We start from the raw sequence: 17,005 nt of genomic DNA on the forward strand, positions 1-17,005 counted from the left end.
CAAGACTTCCATGACAACAATAAATAGTAAAAAAGAACATGAATCCCTTTATCTAAGACCTCTATATATCTTAAAAAAAGAAGATGGACCCCTGTTCTCTAGGACCACAAGAGATGTTATGGTAATGCAGGAGTTGATCAATTTACACCATTTATCTCCAAAGCTAATCTCTTCAGCATATATTCAATGAATCCCTAATTAACATAATCATAAACTTTTTCTATATCAAGTTTGCATAGGATCGATTCTCTGATTCTGAAATTAGTAGATCATCCACCACTTCGTTGGTCATTGGAACTGCATCCAGAATTTGCCTTTCTTCAACAAAAGTATTTTGACATTCACCAACCATTTTATCCATCACCTTTACCATTCTTCTAGGTAACACCTTCTTAATGAGGTTGTAAACACTCTCAAGAGGCTAATAGGACAGAAGTTCTTAATGTTAACCACCCCCTCCACCTTAACAATTAGTATAAAAAAAGAATAATTTAAGGATTTCATAGAAAACCCCGCCTCATGCAGTTCCTTAAATAACTCTACAATATCCTCTTCCATCACATACCAAAATTTTTGCAGAAAACCCATGTTAGAACCATCGGCATCAGGAGCTCTATTCTTTCTATAATGTATTAACTCTTCAAAGATTTCCTCTTCAATGAACTCTTTTTTAAGTGATACGAGATTCATCTCATCCAAGGAATTAAAATTGAGACCATCCAGCTTAGGCCTCCAACTAAACTCCTTGTGGTATAAGTTATATAAAAAATCTCTAACTCCATGTCTTGAACTCTTGTTACCCTTCACCAACTTTTCATATATCTTCCATATAGTTAGTCATCCTACGATAATATGCCATACTATAGTAGAATTTGGTATTTCTGTCTACTTCCTTAATCCGCCTGGCTCTTGATTTCTATCTCTAAGAAATCTCCTCCATTTGCAGTCTGCTTGTTAATTCAATTTCAAAAATTCTATGCGAGCCAAATCTTTAGTAGACAAAACACCCTCACCTTCCATTCCACCAAAAAAACAACTAAAAAACTACTAAAACTACAATAACGTATTTCTAAATATTGTAATAATTTTATATTTAAGAGAATTGTAATTTCCAATCTACTCAAAAAATTTAAACTTGACTCATTCTATACCATTCTCCTCTAGTTGGAGAAACTCAACCACGAGTCTTAAAGTGGAAAATTATGTAAAATCTTTAATGTTTGAGCTTTCCATGAAAATTTGATAAACTTTGCTTTGGCTACTAACTTCAATGTTAAAACTAACAGAAACACAAAATTGTTTAAGATGTGAAAATCCTGGTGGGAGGATGGGATCAACATATTGACAAATTTATGTTTCAACTTCATTGCTAGACCCAATTATTAGATTAGGTTCTTCCTTCACTAAACTTTAGTAAAAGTCTGTTTAGATAGTGAAAGGCCTCAAGTAATTTGTAAAATAAATACTCTGAGGAAGACAAGACAATTCTTCTTGTTCATGAACTTTAACAAGTTTCTACTTTTTATACATATCTTCTATGGTCATAAGTCCTAAACTACATCCTTTATACTAAGTACAAAATGATAACTACTGGAGGTATTGTAATATTGAATCATGTCAATCATTAAACTAAGTTGACCTCGAAGAATATGTGTGAATATTATTGGAACTACATCATACAAGATTAAATTACTATAGATTCCACAAAAAATAGAAACAAGACCTTATTGAATTATCAAAATACTCACATTATCTATCGAAGCTAGTTTATCTAGTCACATATATGATTGCATAGAAAGATTGAGTCATTCAAGTGTAGAGATTGAAACAAAATTCTTGCAAGAATCTTCATGAATGACCAGCTTTTACCTTTATCCACACGAACAAAGGATTCAAAAATTGGAGAATGCTTTCAATTTTCCTTCACTTTAACTATTTGATTGTGCTTAGCTACAACCAATAAAGGCTTTGTCAATTCAGTCATTTGAGAATGACAACTTGTTCTTTTCCTTAGTATCCCACATGTTTAAAACTTTTCCCCTAATATGAGTGCAACTTTGGTGAAGATGATTGCAAAATAAAAAGATAGTCAAAAAGTTTCCTTGGAACCGCTTGGATTGCTAAAAACTAGTGGAAAAGGTTGAATGGGTCTAGGTGGACTGTTTTGGACAAACCCAGTTAATAAAAAGTCAAGCAAAACATGATGTTGCAATCTCCAAGTACGAGTCTCACACGCCAAAGCATGAGTCTCACGCGTTGGCTTCCAGTCATCAAAATGATGGTGGGCTTCTAGTAATTGACTTGACTAGAGGTGGAGGTTGCAAGTTCGACATCAATGCGAGACATGACTAAGAGAAATGTTAGGGTTGAGAGTGTCAACGACTAGGAGAACTTGCGACAACAAGTGGCATGTTTTCTGATGAAGTTTCATAATAGGGCTTCAAGGATTTCTCGACTGGGGAGCTTTGGTGCTAGTCGTAGGATAGTGTCACTCACTACTTGGTGGTGGCTAGTGAATGGATTGGTGGCTGTTTAGAATTGTTTGTGTCTGTGATTTTTTTTGTAATTTTTTATATGGGTTTTGGGTGTATAGTGTATGCGCTTATAAATCTGATACCAACTAATATAGAACAAATTAGGGGTGATTTGTCTACAAAAGAATTTAAATGCAAAAATTTTAATGTCATACCTAGTGTTTCTTAACTACCACATGTAAAAAATCTTAAGCATCAAGTAACCAAAACAAAAAAAAAAAACTCAAAATATTTTATTGAATAACTAAACTTTGTTTCAAAAGTAAGATTCTAGAAGATATATAGAGTGCTTCCTAACTAATATTACCTAGATAAGATCAGACCAAGAAATTCAAATATTAATTTTACTACTAATGCAAATAGAAAAACTAGATACTAAGAATAATAAAATCTTATGGTTAATAAAACTATAATAATGATCTCCTAAATAGTGCAATAGTTTTATATTTAAAAAAGTTATAATTCTAATATATTTAGGCAATTTAAACCAGACCCATTTAGCATCATTTGCAAGCCCTTTTTGTTATTTTTGTTTTCTTCATAGACATCACGTGACCATAGGACATGTTAATTCCAGAAATATGGAAAGTAAATAGAAATAAAACCAAAATTTCTCACAAGTTTAGTTTTGGCAACTAAACATGCTTCACAAATTTCTTTTGTTGGAGAAAAATGTAAAATTTTTTATTAGAAAAGATATGATTAAAAGGTACACATTAATATTAGATGATAAGAGATCCTCCAAACAACAAAAAAAAAAAAAAAAAAAAACCAAACAAAATATAGGATAGGACAACGGTCTATCCCCATATAGAGAAGATAAAGGCATACCCTAAAAGAAATGGTGAGCCTTAGTCAAAACAGAAGCATAAAAATTTATTTTTTTGAATATAGCTTGAGATAGTTTTTTTTTTTTTTAAATATAAAAAAAATATTATTATGTACAAAGATATCAAATGAGTACTGCTCATGTACAAAACATAATTACAAATCAATCAAATGATCCATAACGCACCCAAAATCATCTCAATCTTTGATATCATGATTTAACAAAATAGAACCAAAAATGTGAATTCATATATCTCTAATATTTGTAAAATAAGTTTCAATACCCTCAAAATCTCTTGCATTTCTTTCTTTCTACACAACACAAAAAATAGTTAGTGAAATAAGGAACAAATGTTTTTCTTTTCAAAAATGTTCATCCAAGCCCACAACTCTCTACTCACATTATCAGCCATCACCCAATTTAATCCTAGCAAGCAAAAAATAGTAGTTTAAATGCTGTAAGTCGTCGGACACCTCAAAAGTAAGTGGTTGCACGTCTCCTTATTAGATTTGCATAGGCAGCATCTGTTAATGTTGACACAACTATTTCATTTCCTAAATGACCGCATTATTTTTACTATATAGTTCTGCCATTAATACTCTCATAATATTATAATCTTTATTATAAAGAAAATTTCTTTATTTGCACGTAAGAATTCTTGTATATATATGAGCATTTGTAATAACAAAAATATAGTGAAAATAAAGAAAATATTTATCCCAAATTTCTACATGGTATCAGAACAGAGTAAGGGAATTTTAAGATTTTATTTTTAAGCTTTTTTTCAAAACTCTAGAATCTTCTCACCAACCACCCAAACAGAGGGATAGACTCACCAGGTGACTGGCCGCCCTACTCTGGCTCTATCTCCACCCTACCCGACCTGTTTGCTCCGTCTGACTGCAACAGCTCAAGCAGCATTTCATGCGTAGCTCTCTGGTTCACGTTCCCGACTCATACGGTTCGCGTACCAAATCGTCTACTCCTTTGCACACATCCCTTTGCTTGCTCCGCCCGCCTATAGCGATTCACGCGGCCCCTCGCACGCAACCCTCTGGTTTGCGTTTCGATTCGTCCGCTTGCAATGGTGTGTGCTGCTTCCTTCTCTGGCTCGCGCACACCTGACCCGGTCTGACGGTGCTTCCTGCCAGTTTCTTTGCACACGACGCACACACCCAGCGCAACTTTTGGTTTGCGCACGGCCGCTGTTCTTTCGCCGTGTTCCCTTGCATGTGGCGTCTGATTCCTTGGGTTTCCTCGGCCACTCCTCTGGGTTGCTTCGGTTTTGGTTTTCAGCTTCTATGGTATCAACTTCTGCTTCTCCTATACTGCTTTTGCTTCATAACCTATAGATTGTTATTTTTCTGTTGTTCCAGCAAAGGGCCATTCATCGGGTTTTTTTGTCTTCTTTTGTTGTTCGGCCTCCTCTTTTTTTGCAATCTTGTATTCCATTTCAGTAAGGTCTCTCTCTGTTTTTGTGATCTGCTATTGCATTCCAGTGCACACTTCAACTCTTGTTTTCATTTGCAACATTTTTGACATCCTTGATACTAATCAAAGGGACTTTTCTATCTTGTTGAGATTAGTAGTTGAGTATTGTTCTTTCTCTGTCTTCAGTTATTTTTTTAAATAATGACAGGAGTGAAGAAATTAGTTGTTTCAAGTACGAGTAACCATTCATCAACTATTAGTACGTATAAAATAGTCAACTCAGGTATTGCTCATCTCCCTACTATTTCCAATTATGATATTTGGATTATAAACTCTGAACTTAATAGATACATGACAAGCTCTTCTAAAGACTTCATAACCTATTTGCCGTATACTCAACGGGAAAATGTTCGTGAGCAGATGGATCATATACTCCTGTATCTACAACAGATTTCATTAATTGAACTCGATCATTATACTGTCTTCAATCGTTCATGTGCCTAATTTTTCTGACAATCTCTTATCTATTATCTTTACTAAAGATTTTAACTGTAAAATTGAGTTTTTTCCTAACCGTTGTGTCCTTCAGGATCTTCAAGTAAGAAAAACCATTAGCACTAGTAAACTGCAAGATGACTTATATGTTTTGAATAGAAATCGAAGCGGAATTGAGCATCAAGCTACTTTCGAGATGCAGATGTCAATAGGAAAATCCTACGGTTGTATCAACAGTTGAAACATCCTTTCTTTTGTGCTGTAAAAAAATTATAACCTACGTTATTTAAAAAAACTTATATACATCTCTTATTTTGTGATGCATGTGAGTTACCTAAACATATAAAGAGTTCATATCGTGTGAGCAACCATAGAAGTCCTACCCTTTTTATGACAATTTACTCTTATGTTTGAGAACCTACTCAGAATACATCTTTATCTGATCATAGATGATTTGTTACTTTCATTAATTGTTGCACGCAATTAACATGAATTTATCTGTTGAAAGGTAAAAGTGATGTGTTTTCATATTCAGTTATTTCACAAAATGGTATATACACAGTTTAATACTCAAATTAAGATTATAAGAACAGATAACGGTACAAAATATATGAATAGTGGATTTTGTACCTACTTGGTGTCCAATGTGATAATTCACCAGACAAACTGTGCCTGCACCAGTGAACAGAATAAGCTTGTTGAAAAAAAAAAACATACACATACTGGAGATACCTCGGTTATTAATGTTTACCATAAATCTACCTAAAAATTATTGGGAATATACAATTCTCTCAGCCGTCTACTTTATTAATAGAGTGTCTTTGCAGGTTCTTAATTTTAAAAGTCTTCTAGAGATTTTGTAAGGTACAAATTCTTATACTGTTTTTCCGAAAATGTTTAGATGTGTTTGCTTTATTTGTATTAGAAATGTGAATAGATTGGAACCTAAATATCTTAGGTGTGTATTTGCTGAATATTCTCGTACTCAAACGAATTACAACTGTTATCATCCACCATGTAGAAAATACTTTGTGACTATGGATGTTACTTTTAGGGAATCTGAACCATACTTCAGCTCTACTCTAATACCTCTTTAAGGGGAGAGTGAAATGGAAGAGGTAATACCCAGTTTAGTAACTCTTGATAGTCACATTCAGAGAGAGAATTTTATGACAAAATCTTAGTCAAGAAAAAAATATTGGACAACTGGATAAAACAGACTTGAAGAGGTATTCGATGAGAGACAAGATAGGAAAAACCATCATGCAATCTATACCAGGTCAAGAATCTTCTTCAGTTCCTGAAGATACTGGTGAGTTTTTGGCTTGTGAATTATCTGATAAACTCATTGCTCGTAGAAAATGAATTAGAAATTGCACTAAACAACATATGTCTAATTTTGTTTCTTATGACTCTCTATCCTATAGAGCTTTTATTTTATCTATTTTCTCTGTCTATTCTATAGGATTGAAAAGAAACTCTAAGAGATTCCAAATGAAAGGAAACAATGATTGAAAAAATGAAAATGTTGGTAAAAAAATGAAACATGAGAGCTTGTTTCAACCCCACAAGGAAAGAAAATAATTAGTTATAAATGGGTATTCACTGTAAAACACAAAACGGATAGATCGATTGAAAGATACAAAACTAAACTAGCGGCTAAATGGTTTACTTGGACTATTGAGTTGACTACTAGGAAACCTTTGTACCTGTCACAAAAATGAACAAAATCAGAATATTAATATCCTGCACAGTTAATTTTGATTGAGACTTACACCAATTTGATGTAAAAAATATCTTCCTCAACGGGAACTTAGAGGTTGAGGTATACATGAAAATTTCACATAGATTTGAAGATGAAAAAATACAAGAAAAAGTTTGCGAATTAAAAAGAGCCTTTATGGATTGAAGCAGTCTCCAAGAGCATGATTTGAAATGTTCAAAAGAGTGATGATTCCTTTCGGATATCATTAAAGAACTACTGACTATATCCTGTTCATTAAGTATTGTGAAGGTATGATCACTCTTCTCATTATTTATGTAGATAATATTGTGATGACTGAAGATGATACAAAGGAAATGTTTCGATTAAAGGAATTTCTTGGTCAAGAATTTAAAATTCATAATTTAGAAAAATTGTAGTACTTTCCTGCGAATTGAGGTTGTCGGATCTAGTAAATGAATCTTCATTTTTACAAGAAAATATATCCTAAACTTACTAGCCAAATCCCCAATTGAAAGTAATCACAAATTACAAGCAGGTAGTGATACATCAGTTGGTATAAAAAGATATTAGAGATTAGTTGGAAGACTCATTTATCTCTCACATAGTAGATCAGATATAGCATATGCAGTTAGTCTAGTGAGTCAATACATGCATGATCCTCTCGACACTCATTTATATGTCGTCTTTCGAATACTACGATATCTGAAATCTACACCAGGAGAAAGTTTACTTTTCTCTATAAATGACCACCTTAAGATAGAAACATTTATAGATATTAATTAGACTGAATATCTGGATGATAAAAGGTCAACCGCCGATTATTGCATACTCGTCGGAGGCAGCTTGATTACATGGAAAAGCAAGAAGCAGAGTGTAATTACCCATTTTAATGTTGAAGTAGAATATAGAGTAATGGACCAAGGGGCATGTGAATTATTACGGGGTGCAAAAACTAATGAAAGAATTAAAACTGTTTAAAGAAGAAAGTTTATAATTGTCTTGTTTTGTGACAATAAAACAGCTATTAGTATTATCTAAAATCCAATTCAATATGACCGAACGAAACACATTGAGATTAACCATCACTTCATAAAAGAAAAAGTGGTTAATGGCTCCTTATGTTTATATCATGCGTCGTCTACCAATTAAATAACAGATATCTTCATCAAACGATTTTGTAACAAAACTCTTTAGAACATGATATGCAAGTTGGGCATGTACGATATCTTTGCCCCAACTTTGAGGAGTGTTGACACGAATATTTCGTTTTCTAAATGACCATATTATTTTTTCTATATAGTTCAGCCATTAATTTCTCTCATTATATTGTAATTATTTAGAATCCCTATTATAAAGAAAATTTCCTTATTTGTACGTAGAAATTCTTATATATATATGAGTCATTTGTAACAATAAAAATATAATGGAAATAAAGTAAATATTTATTCTAAATTTTTACAGTTAACTATGGTGTTACCTCTCCTTTTAAGTTTATCAATAGTCAAAATGCATTCCTTTACAGCTTCCCGAGTAAAAAATGTCATGGTTAACCATGGTGTTACCTAGGAAATAACCATAGGTAACATCTGTTAACTATGGTGTTTTTTCTTTCACTGCTATGGCATAGAAGCTATGGTCTTGGCTGTTCTCTTTTTTTGGAGAAGTATGGGTTTTCCTTCTCACTTAGTTATTTTGCTTTTGTCTTATTTGTGTAGTATGTGGAGGATTTTGGAACACAAGAAAAAACACAATGGTCAACCATGGTTAACAGCTTCCTTCCAGACAGCTTGAGACAGTTGATTGAAAGAGTGCTTTAGAAAACCTATTATTCTATTTAAGCTAAATGACCCATAAACTAACAAAGAGAGCCCCTTCCACAAAATCTTGTGTTCCAAACTCCTCCACATACTACACAAATAAGACGAAAGAAAAATAATCAAGTGAGAAGGAAAACCCATACTTTTCCAAAAAAAAGGGAACAGTCAAGACCATAGCTTCCATGCCATAGAACAGTGAAGAAACAGATGGAATTACTCAAGAATTGAGAAAGCACATCAACCAAATGTTAGGAGAGAGAGCTTTGTGAGGCCTCAATCATTTCATGACATTAGGTAAAGGATGAAAATTTACATAGAGTTGAGGATTATACCTTTTGGCTTCTTTCGGGGAACTTCTTTATCTACACCATAAAGGGAATCTCAATATCATTCTAGTTAAAGCTTCCATATCCACAACGAACAAAAGTGGAGATAGTGAATCCTCTTGTCTAATACCCCTTCAAGTCTTAAAAACCGAGGATGGTCTCCCATTTTTTCCAGTGGTGGTAATGCATGAGTTGATTCATCTATGCCATTTGTCACCAAAGCCCATCCTTGCTAGCATGTAATAAATAAAATCTCAATTAACATAGTCCTAGGCTTTCTCCATATCTCGTTTATACAGTACCCTGTCCCTGTTTCTGAAACACAATATCAATCCACTACCTCATTGCCACTAGAACTGCATCCATAATTCGTTTTCTCTCAAAAAAAGCACGTTGACATTCCCCTATCACTTGATCCGCACTTTAATCATTCTCCTAACTAAAACTTTTGCAATCAGCTTGTAAATACATCCTACTAGATTTATTGGTTAGAACCCTTTTACATTCATCGCTCCCTCTACCTTTGCAATTAATACAAAAAAAAAAAAACTGGAATTTAAGGACTTCATAAATGAATTGGCCTCATGAAATTCTTTAAAGAGTCCTACAACCTCCGTCATTCAATACCACAAATGCTGCACAAAGCCCATGTTGAAACCATTCGGAACAGGAGCTTTGTCTTTCTGACACTACATTAAACCCTCATGAATTTCCTCCTCGGTAAATTCTTCAACCAATAAGTTCCTATTTCTCTCATCTAAAGAATTAAATATAAGACCATCTAGTTTAGTGCTCTATTAAAAATCCTCGTGATATAGTCTACTAAAAAAAATATTTCATCCCTTGCCTTAAATCCTAATTTCCTTTCGCTAATTTCTCTTCAATTTCCATTGCCCCAGTATACTTGAATCTCCTGTAGTAATGTGCCATACTGTGGAAATATTTTATATTTCTGTCTCATTCTTTTATCCATATGGCTCTTGATTTTTGTCTCCAAGAGATCTCCTTCATTTGAAGTTTATTAGCCATCTCAATCTTTAACCATTCCCTGCATACCACATCTTTGGCAGATAATGCATCTATAGCTTCCAACTCAACTATTGTCACGATGTCTTGAAACAACGGTATCACATTTGTACCATTCTTCTGCGAATCCTCTTTACTTCAATTCTTGATAGCTTTCTTCATTGCCTTTGATTTGTGTGCTAATCTGAAACTGGATTTTCCATTCACCATTGTCTTCTTTCCACCAATTTTCTACCTTTTTGCCTAAACCGGCCACTTTCACCCATTTGTCTTCAGACCTGAAAGGGTATGAACCTCACTTGATCCCATCAGCCTCCAGACTTATGAGAAAATGGTCAGAAATAATTCTTGACAGCAGCTTTTGGCAAATCCCAGAGGTTTGCAGATGGCAAGAGGTAGACATCAGAAATCTATTGATACAAGAACATGCCAGTTAGACCTCTGATTTGACCAAGTTCATTTGCCCCCTAGTAGAAGCAACTCAATGAGATCCTTTTTATCAAGAACCTCCTTAATTTCCTCCACACACACCCTCGGAAATTAAGCCCTAGTCTTCTCCTATATGTTCAGAACCATATTGAAATCGCCCCCACCACCCATGTCATTTCCCATCTCTGCTCCTAGTCTTTTAGACCCTTCCGTAGCAGAACCTGCTCCCTCCCTTCTCCCTTGTTATAGACCCCAGTAAAAACCCATCTCTCTCCTATTCCTTGATCCTCCAACAAACACGATATAGGACATTCACCTGTTATAATGTCCACACACCTAAATCTGTCCTCTTTCCATAAAATCAAAACACCCCCCGATGCCCCTTTATCCAATAAATCCTTCCACTGATTGTCGTTGATCTTCCAAATGCTATGTATGATCTTTTTTTGAAACTACTTTCATTTTATACTCCTGCAGACATAAGATATCCAGTTTCTACCTACTCATACATTATTTTATCACCTGTTTCTTCTTATGATCACTTAATCCCCTAAGGTTCCATATGATGATTTTTCCAAACATATTTACTTACTGGTCGACGCCCCTACCCCTTTCTTTCCCTCTGTCCTCAAACTGCACAGTTAATACTTGATTGCAGTCTCCTCAGCTCTTTGGACCACTCAACCCCTTGCTTATTTTTCTTTTTGGTTGAAAGTCTCTCCTCCATCTTCCCCTTCCTTATAAGCTCTACCTCTGTAAATAGTTCTGTAGCTTTTTTCTCCAAGTCGTCAAAAGACACGCCTAACATGATGCCTGATTCGTTGTATATTATTTAGAATCCGCCTAGAGCTTTCCTTCTCAACTAAATGACCAATCTTTTCTCCCTCCATATCCTCCACCATGATCTCATTTCCTTGATTTAACCATTCCTCTGTTACAACCATTTTTCCAAAATCATCATTGATCGTTACTAGAATCATCGCCGTTGATGGTATGGCTTCCTCCCTCTCCAACTATGTTCCTTCTTTGCATTCTTCCCAGTTTTCCTCCATTAGCCTATCATCTGCATTTAGACTCGTTTCCGCCTGATCTTTGTTGCCTGCTTCCTGCCCTCTATTACTGCCTCCTTCCTCTGCCTTTGGAACCTTCTGTTTGTCCACCGACTGCCTCCCCATCTCATCCCTTCGGAGCCCTTCTTCTGCACTCATCAGGTTAGGGTTCTTTCGGGTCACGGATCGCGGGACCCATTTTAGACCCAAACCCACTCTCCTGTGGCCAGTATATTTTCGGTTCCTCCTGACCTAAAATCCATGTTTCCTCCTTAAGCCCATTCTCAATTTCAGCGCACTCAAGGATTTTGTATTGGGCATGTTTCTACGCAGCCCATACCTGATTCTAGATCCTTTAGAATGACCTCCTTTTTGCACGTTTTGTGAGAGCCCAAAACGACCACCTCCCCTACCGTGCTCTTCCTTAGTTTACAGGTTCTTCAGCAGTTCCACTAAGTTGGCAGTCACCCCTAAAAAATATCTATGAAGAAAATATAAAAGCATGGGAATTCAAAATGTTGTATCCTCATTCTTTTAATAATAATAATAATACTTTTTCTATTATGAAGAAAAAAAATTTCTAAAATTCTAACTCCAAGTTACTCAGAAATTGAAAACCAAAACAATAACCCAAAAATTCATGGAATAGCTTGGAAGTGACAACTCTAGTCAGAATGCTAGCTACTACTTACAAATACATATGTATATATATAGGATAATAGAAGAAATAATATTAGAAAAGGAGCAAAAAACTGTAGTGGAGGAATAGGCATCCACTAAGTGAAAGAGTGAATATGCATTTAGTTATCTAACAGTTAAATAAACTCACCCGGCCCGAGGATCTCTTACAATCCGCTGGAGCCGTTTCACAGTCTCTATGTTGTGAGCAAAAACATCTAATCCTGAGTGCACCAATATTTCTACAGCTTTTAAATCACCTCGAAAATCAGAAGTTAAACACTCCACCATGATATCAGGCTTTAGTTTCTGCAAAAGAAGTAGCAATATCCAAACAAATTCATCACATCACAATTCAACCAAAATTTCAGCAACATTCTAGTATTTTCAAGTTTGCAAGTAGCACACGAGGAAAATCAGAAATTTCAGATTTTAAAAAAATGAAAAGTCAACAATATTGCAAAAAAGATATAGCAACCTTCATAGCTTTGACAGTCTGAGCAAAATGTCCACTCCCACCATCAGGTAGGTCATCACGGTCTACACTTGTTAAAACAATGTAATCCACACTACAAAAATTATAAAGCATGTAATTATTATTTGTGATAGCAATAACATGTTCTTGAATTGTAGAAGCTACATGTTCGCAAAATAATATACATAAAATCTATGCAGGAAGTGTCAACTAGAGCTAGTGTCTTAAGTTCAGAAGCCCTAAAACAGCAATACAAAAAAATTGGCGCAATACTCTTCCCCCTAGTCGTTAAACCTGCAGCCAATTTGCCAGTATGATTGTAAGGTAGCACTTAGCCTCCCTGAAACTTCCACTGTTACCATTTCTATAAAATGAAAAATTCCCAATGCCTGTTTGATTTTGACTTACGAGAAAAATTCACATTCTTTAGTAAACTGAGGATCGAGCCCAGTTCTGGGCAGTAAAACAATAGTCTTAATGATTTATCTGCAACTCAACTTTCTGAGGACAAGGTTTTCATTACTTAATTGTAGGAGAAATTGGTGATAATCATGATAATCGCTACTCTTTCTGTCATTAACAGATATACGATGATTGATTTTTTCAATAAAAGCCATATAATAATTAATTAGACATGATAAACAAATTATTTTACCATCCCTATTGCCACTACCATAATTTTTAAGCTGGTGGCTAATACTCCCATGGTTCGAACCCAGGTTCCAGAATAACAAGTTCTCCCCTAATGTACTATTTTCACTTTCTTTCCAATTTTTTTGAAATAAAAAGAGTGAGTGAATTAATGAAAGGCAGCAGGGGAGTACCACCCATATCACTTTCTTTCTAATTGATATTTCTTCTTCCATTAAAAAGGAAAAATCCCAACAGCAGCCTTGCAGCATAGAGTCTAAATTCCACAAAGCCAGAAAGTAAAATCAAGTTTCCTTGTAGCTAAAATGATATGGTATCAACTATAAAAAAGCATATTGTAGCTCAATTTTCCATTCTGCGCTTAGTTGAGGCTATTTCAGGTTAAAGTACTAATCTTAGAAAGAAGTCTTTTCAATATTAATGTTGAGGATCAGGGTGCAAAAGGTGTGATTGACTATGTTAATCATGACGTGTTAGATTGACCTTTCATTTACTTTGGTGTCTGTCTGGGGCGCAATTCTTTGGTTGCTTCTTTTTGGAAACTCGTTGTAAGTAAAATTTCTAAGTGCCTAGATAGCGACAAAGGTGTTTTTCTTTTGTTTCCTTAATGAGGGGTGCCTCTCATTTAGTCTTATTTGTCTAGCAACCCACTTTACCATCTACCTCCATTACACTAGATGTGCAGTTAAGAGAGTTGAGAGGGTAATTAGATCTTTCCTTAGTCAGGCTCGAGTATATTTTTGAGAGACCATTTAGTTAATTGGAAGAGGTTTGCTCACCAAAAACTGATAAACATCGTGGCATTAGGAATCTATATTGTAAAAATATCTGTTTTGGCTAAATGGTTATGGTGATTCCCTCTAAAATTTGACTCTGTGGCACAAAGTTATTAAGAGTAAGTTTGTTCTGCACTAGAATGGATGGGATTCTAAAGTCAATGTCTTGGTAGATACACAAGGCCCTCGAATATTATTCTAGTCTCCAAGCGCCCTTTTTACCCTTACTCAGATTGAAGGTGGGAGGTGGGTCACATTTTCTTTTTCGAAAGGATCACTGGATTTACAATATCCCTTTAGCTTCTTGTTTCCCTCAACTATATAATTGTTCTCATATCAAAATTCTCCTTTTTCTCCTTTTCGCATCATTGAAATTAATTCCATTGTTGGAATATGATACTTTTCGTAAATCTAGTAACGGAAAAGCTTATGACACGAATTCTTCAGTTCAACTTCTCAAGTCTGTTGCTTTCTCAAAGAACCCTAACTGTAGAATTTGGCCTTTGGAATCCTATGGTCGCTTTTCATCTAAAATCTTACTTCAATTTTCTAATTCATATTCCTGCACCTTATAATGATGGTTTCAATGACTTTTTCTGAAAGGTTTTGTAAGATAAAGATTTTTGTTTGGATTGCAATTTAGGGCTCAAGTAATTACATGCTTCAAGCTTGCAGAGCATGCCGGTCCTTGTGACCAGGGATTTGTGCGATATGTCAAAGAGCTATGGAGACTCGTACTCATCTTTTCTTGTACAGTGAAGTGGCTTGGAAAGTTGGCATCAAATCTTTAATATTTTTGGTGTTTCTTGGGTTTCTCCCAGCACAATGATGGTTTTAATTTCTTCAATTCTAAAGAGCATGAGTTTGAAGGAGATCAAAGCTCTAGGGCACGGTGCTTTTTTTGCTAAGATGTGGATGATTTGGCTAAAAAAAATGCTAGATCTTTTGGGAACATTTTTCCCCCATTTAATTCTTTGAAACAAAATATCCTCCTTGGTATCCTTTTCTGCAAAGGCTCATCATGGGCTCTCTAAGGATATATCTTTGTTTGTGTTGCATACAGATTAGCCACCTAATAATTTGTAAGATTAGTTAGCCTTTTTCCTTTTCCTTTTCTTTTAGAAGGATACTTGAATCCTCCTTTTCAAATCTTTTTCTCACTAATACAATTTCTTTTTCTGTAGAAAGAATTATCAAAAGCATAAAATATTATAAGAAAATCTTCTTTTTGATTGCCGAAAATTTAACTTCTCTTTTAATAAATGGCTTTTGAAAATTACTATTCATACTTTTTTCAAAGAGACTTTTGAAAATTACTGACCTTTGTGATCCCTCTATGGTTATTATTTATTGGACAGAAATGAGAACTATAACATTTCCAATTTAATTTTAACTAGCATATAAAATCACAAAATGCACACGCACAAACTGCATATCTTTTTTTAAAAAAAAGAAAGATAAACATGAAAGCAGAAAGCATCATTACTGAGACAATCAATACAGGAAAAAGAATACAACCAAGTTAATAATTGATATAGATTTTATATTTAGAAGAATTAAGACCTACCCCCAGCTTGCAATAGCCCTAGCAGTGTTTTCTGGTTCCATAGGGTCTGGTGGTGCTGGGTTTCGGCTGGTTTTGACGGCACAAAATCTACACCCACGCGTACATGTATCTCCCAGAAGCATGATTGTTGCGGTTGCAATACCATCCCCTCCCCCATTCCAACACTGCAGAAAACAGTTTCAAACCACACACAAATAATCCAGTTGTTAACTTCATTTGAATTCACTAAACTAGTTTCTCAGGAGGAGATCAACAGCAGCAAGCGACTGAATTTCAATTCTTTCATTAAGTGCAGCAATATGCATCAAAATCAAAAACACAAAAGGCAAGTTCCTAAAACACACACATACATGGACAAAAAAGGTAAACGTGTAAAGGCAACAGAACACCAGAATCTTCAAACACAATCTCAGATCCCAAAGGTTCTTGGAGATAGAGTGGGTTCTCTGCTTCTATGAGCTAACACCCATGGATTTTTCTCAGGGATATCTTTATCTAATTTGTGAAGGAGTTGAATTTCTGTCCTGTACCTTTTTTGAGGAAAACAAGGCAACAAGAGGATGCCACCCATCAGAAGTATGTCAAACTATCAAGACTGTCCCCCAAATCCTCACCATAAATTACAAGATGACACTTAAACAAACAAACCCAGGGTCTAGAACCATTCCTAATTCTACTAAATGGAGAAGCTGAGCTCTTAAAAACCTTTTTGTTTCTTTCATTCCAAATGACCCACATTGTATCATTGAAAGAGAGATGAGTTTTTTACTTTGTCAATATATATTTTTGGAGAAAAAATATAATTTTTATTTTTCATATTTTATGTTGTTACATTTAAAATATTTATAAAATTTCTACTCTATTGAAAGAGAAATTCTTACTCTATTAAACTGCTATTATATAAAATTATTATTTTCTTAAAATTGTAATTATATAATATCAACTAATTGAATAATAAAATAAAATAATAAAATATGTTATCCAACACCCCCCTCAAATTAGTACAGAGATATCACACATGTTCAACTTGTAGATTAAGTTCTAAAGCGTCATCATGCAGTTTATCAATGTCAAAGGATGCCAAAAGAAGTGCTGCAAACTAAAACCAAATCTGTTAGACAGCAGCTCGGGTTGATCTGGCTTAAAACGACTCGATCTGCTTTTAAACAGCTTGGCTCAAAACGGCTCGAGTTCGA

General features: G+C 34.7%; 1 protein-coding gene across 3 annotated transcripts in view; it reads right to left on the minus strand.

The window, feature by feature from the left end:
- Positions 1–17,005, minus strand: part of LOC110806407 (Radical SAM superfamily protein) — a 41,177-nt gene that overhangs the window by 10,203 nt on the left and 13,969 nt on the right. For 2 of the 3 annotated variants that reach the window (XM_088223521.1, XM_088223523.1), the window contains 4 exons: positions 15,810–15,973; positions 12,819–12,909; positions 12,492–12,649; positions 5,920–5,961 (listed from right to left, as the gene is read on the minus strand). In XM_088223521.1, the coding sequence (XP_088079647.1) occupies positions 5,920–5,961; positions 12,492–12,649; positions 12,819–12,909; positions 15,810–15,973 (455 nt within the window). The remainder of the gene's footprint in view (positions 1–5,919; positions 5,962–12,491; positions 12,650–12,818; positions 12,910–15,809; positions 15,974–17,005) is intronic. The other variant, XM_088223522.1, reaches the window with a different exon arrangement.

The sequence above is a fragment of the Carica papaya genome, chromosome 6 (assembly GCF_054855325.1).
Source record: "Carica papaya isolate Zhongbai chromosome 6, ASM5485532v1, whole genome shotgun sequence".
In the NCBI taxonomy this organism is placed as follows: domain Eukaryota; kingdom Viridiplantae; phylum Streptophyta; class Magnoliopsida; order Brassicales; family Caricaceae; genus Carica; species Carica papaya.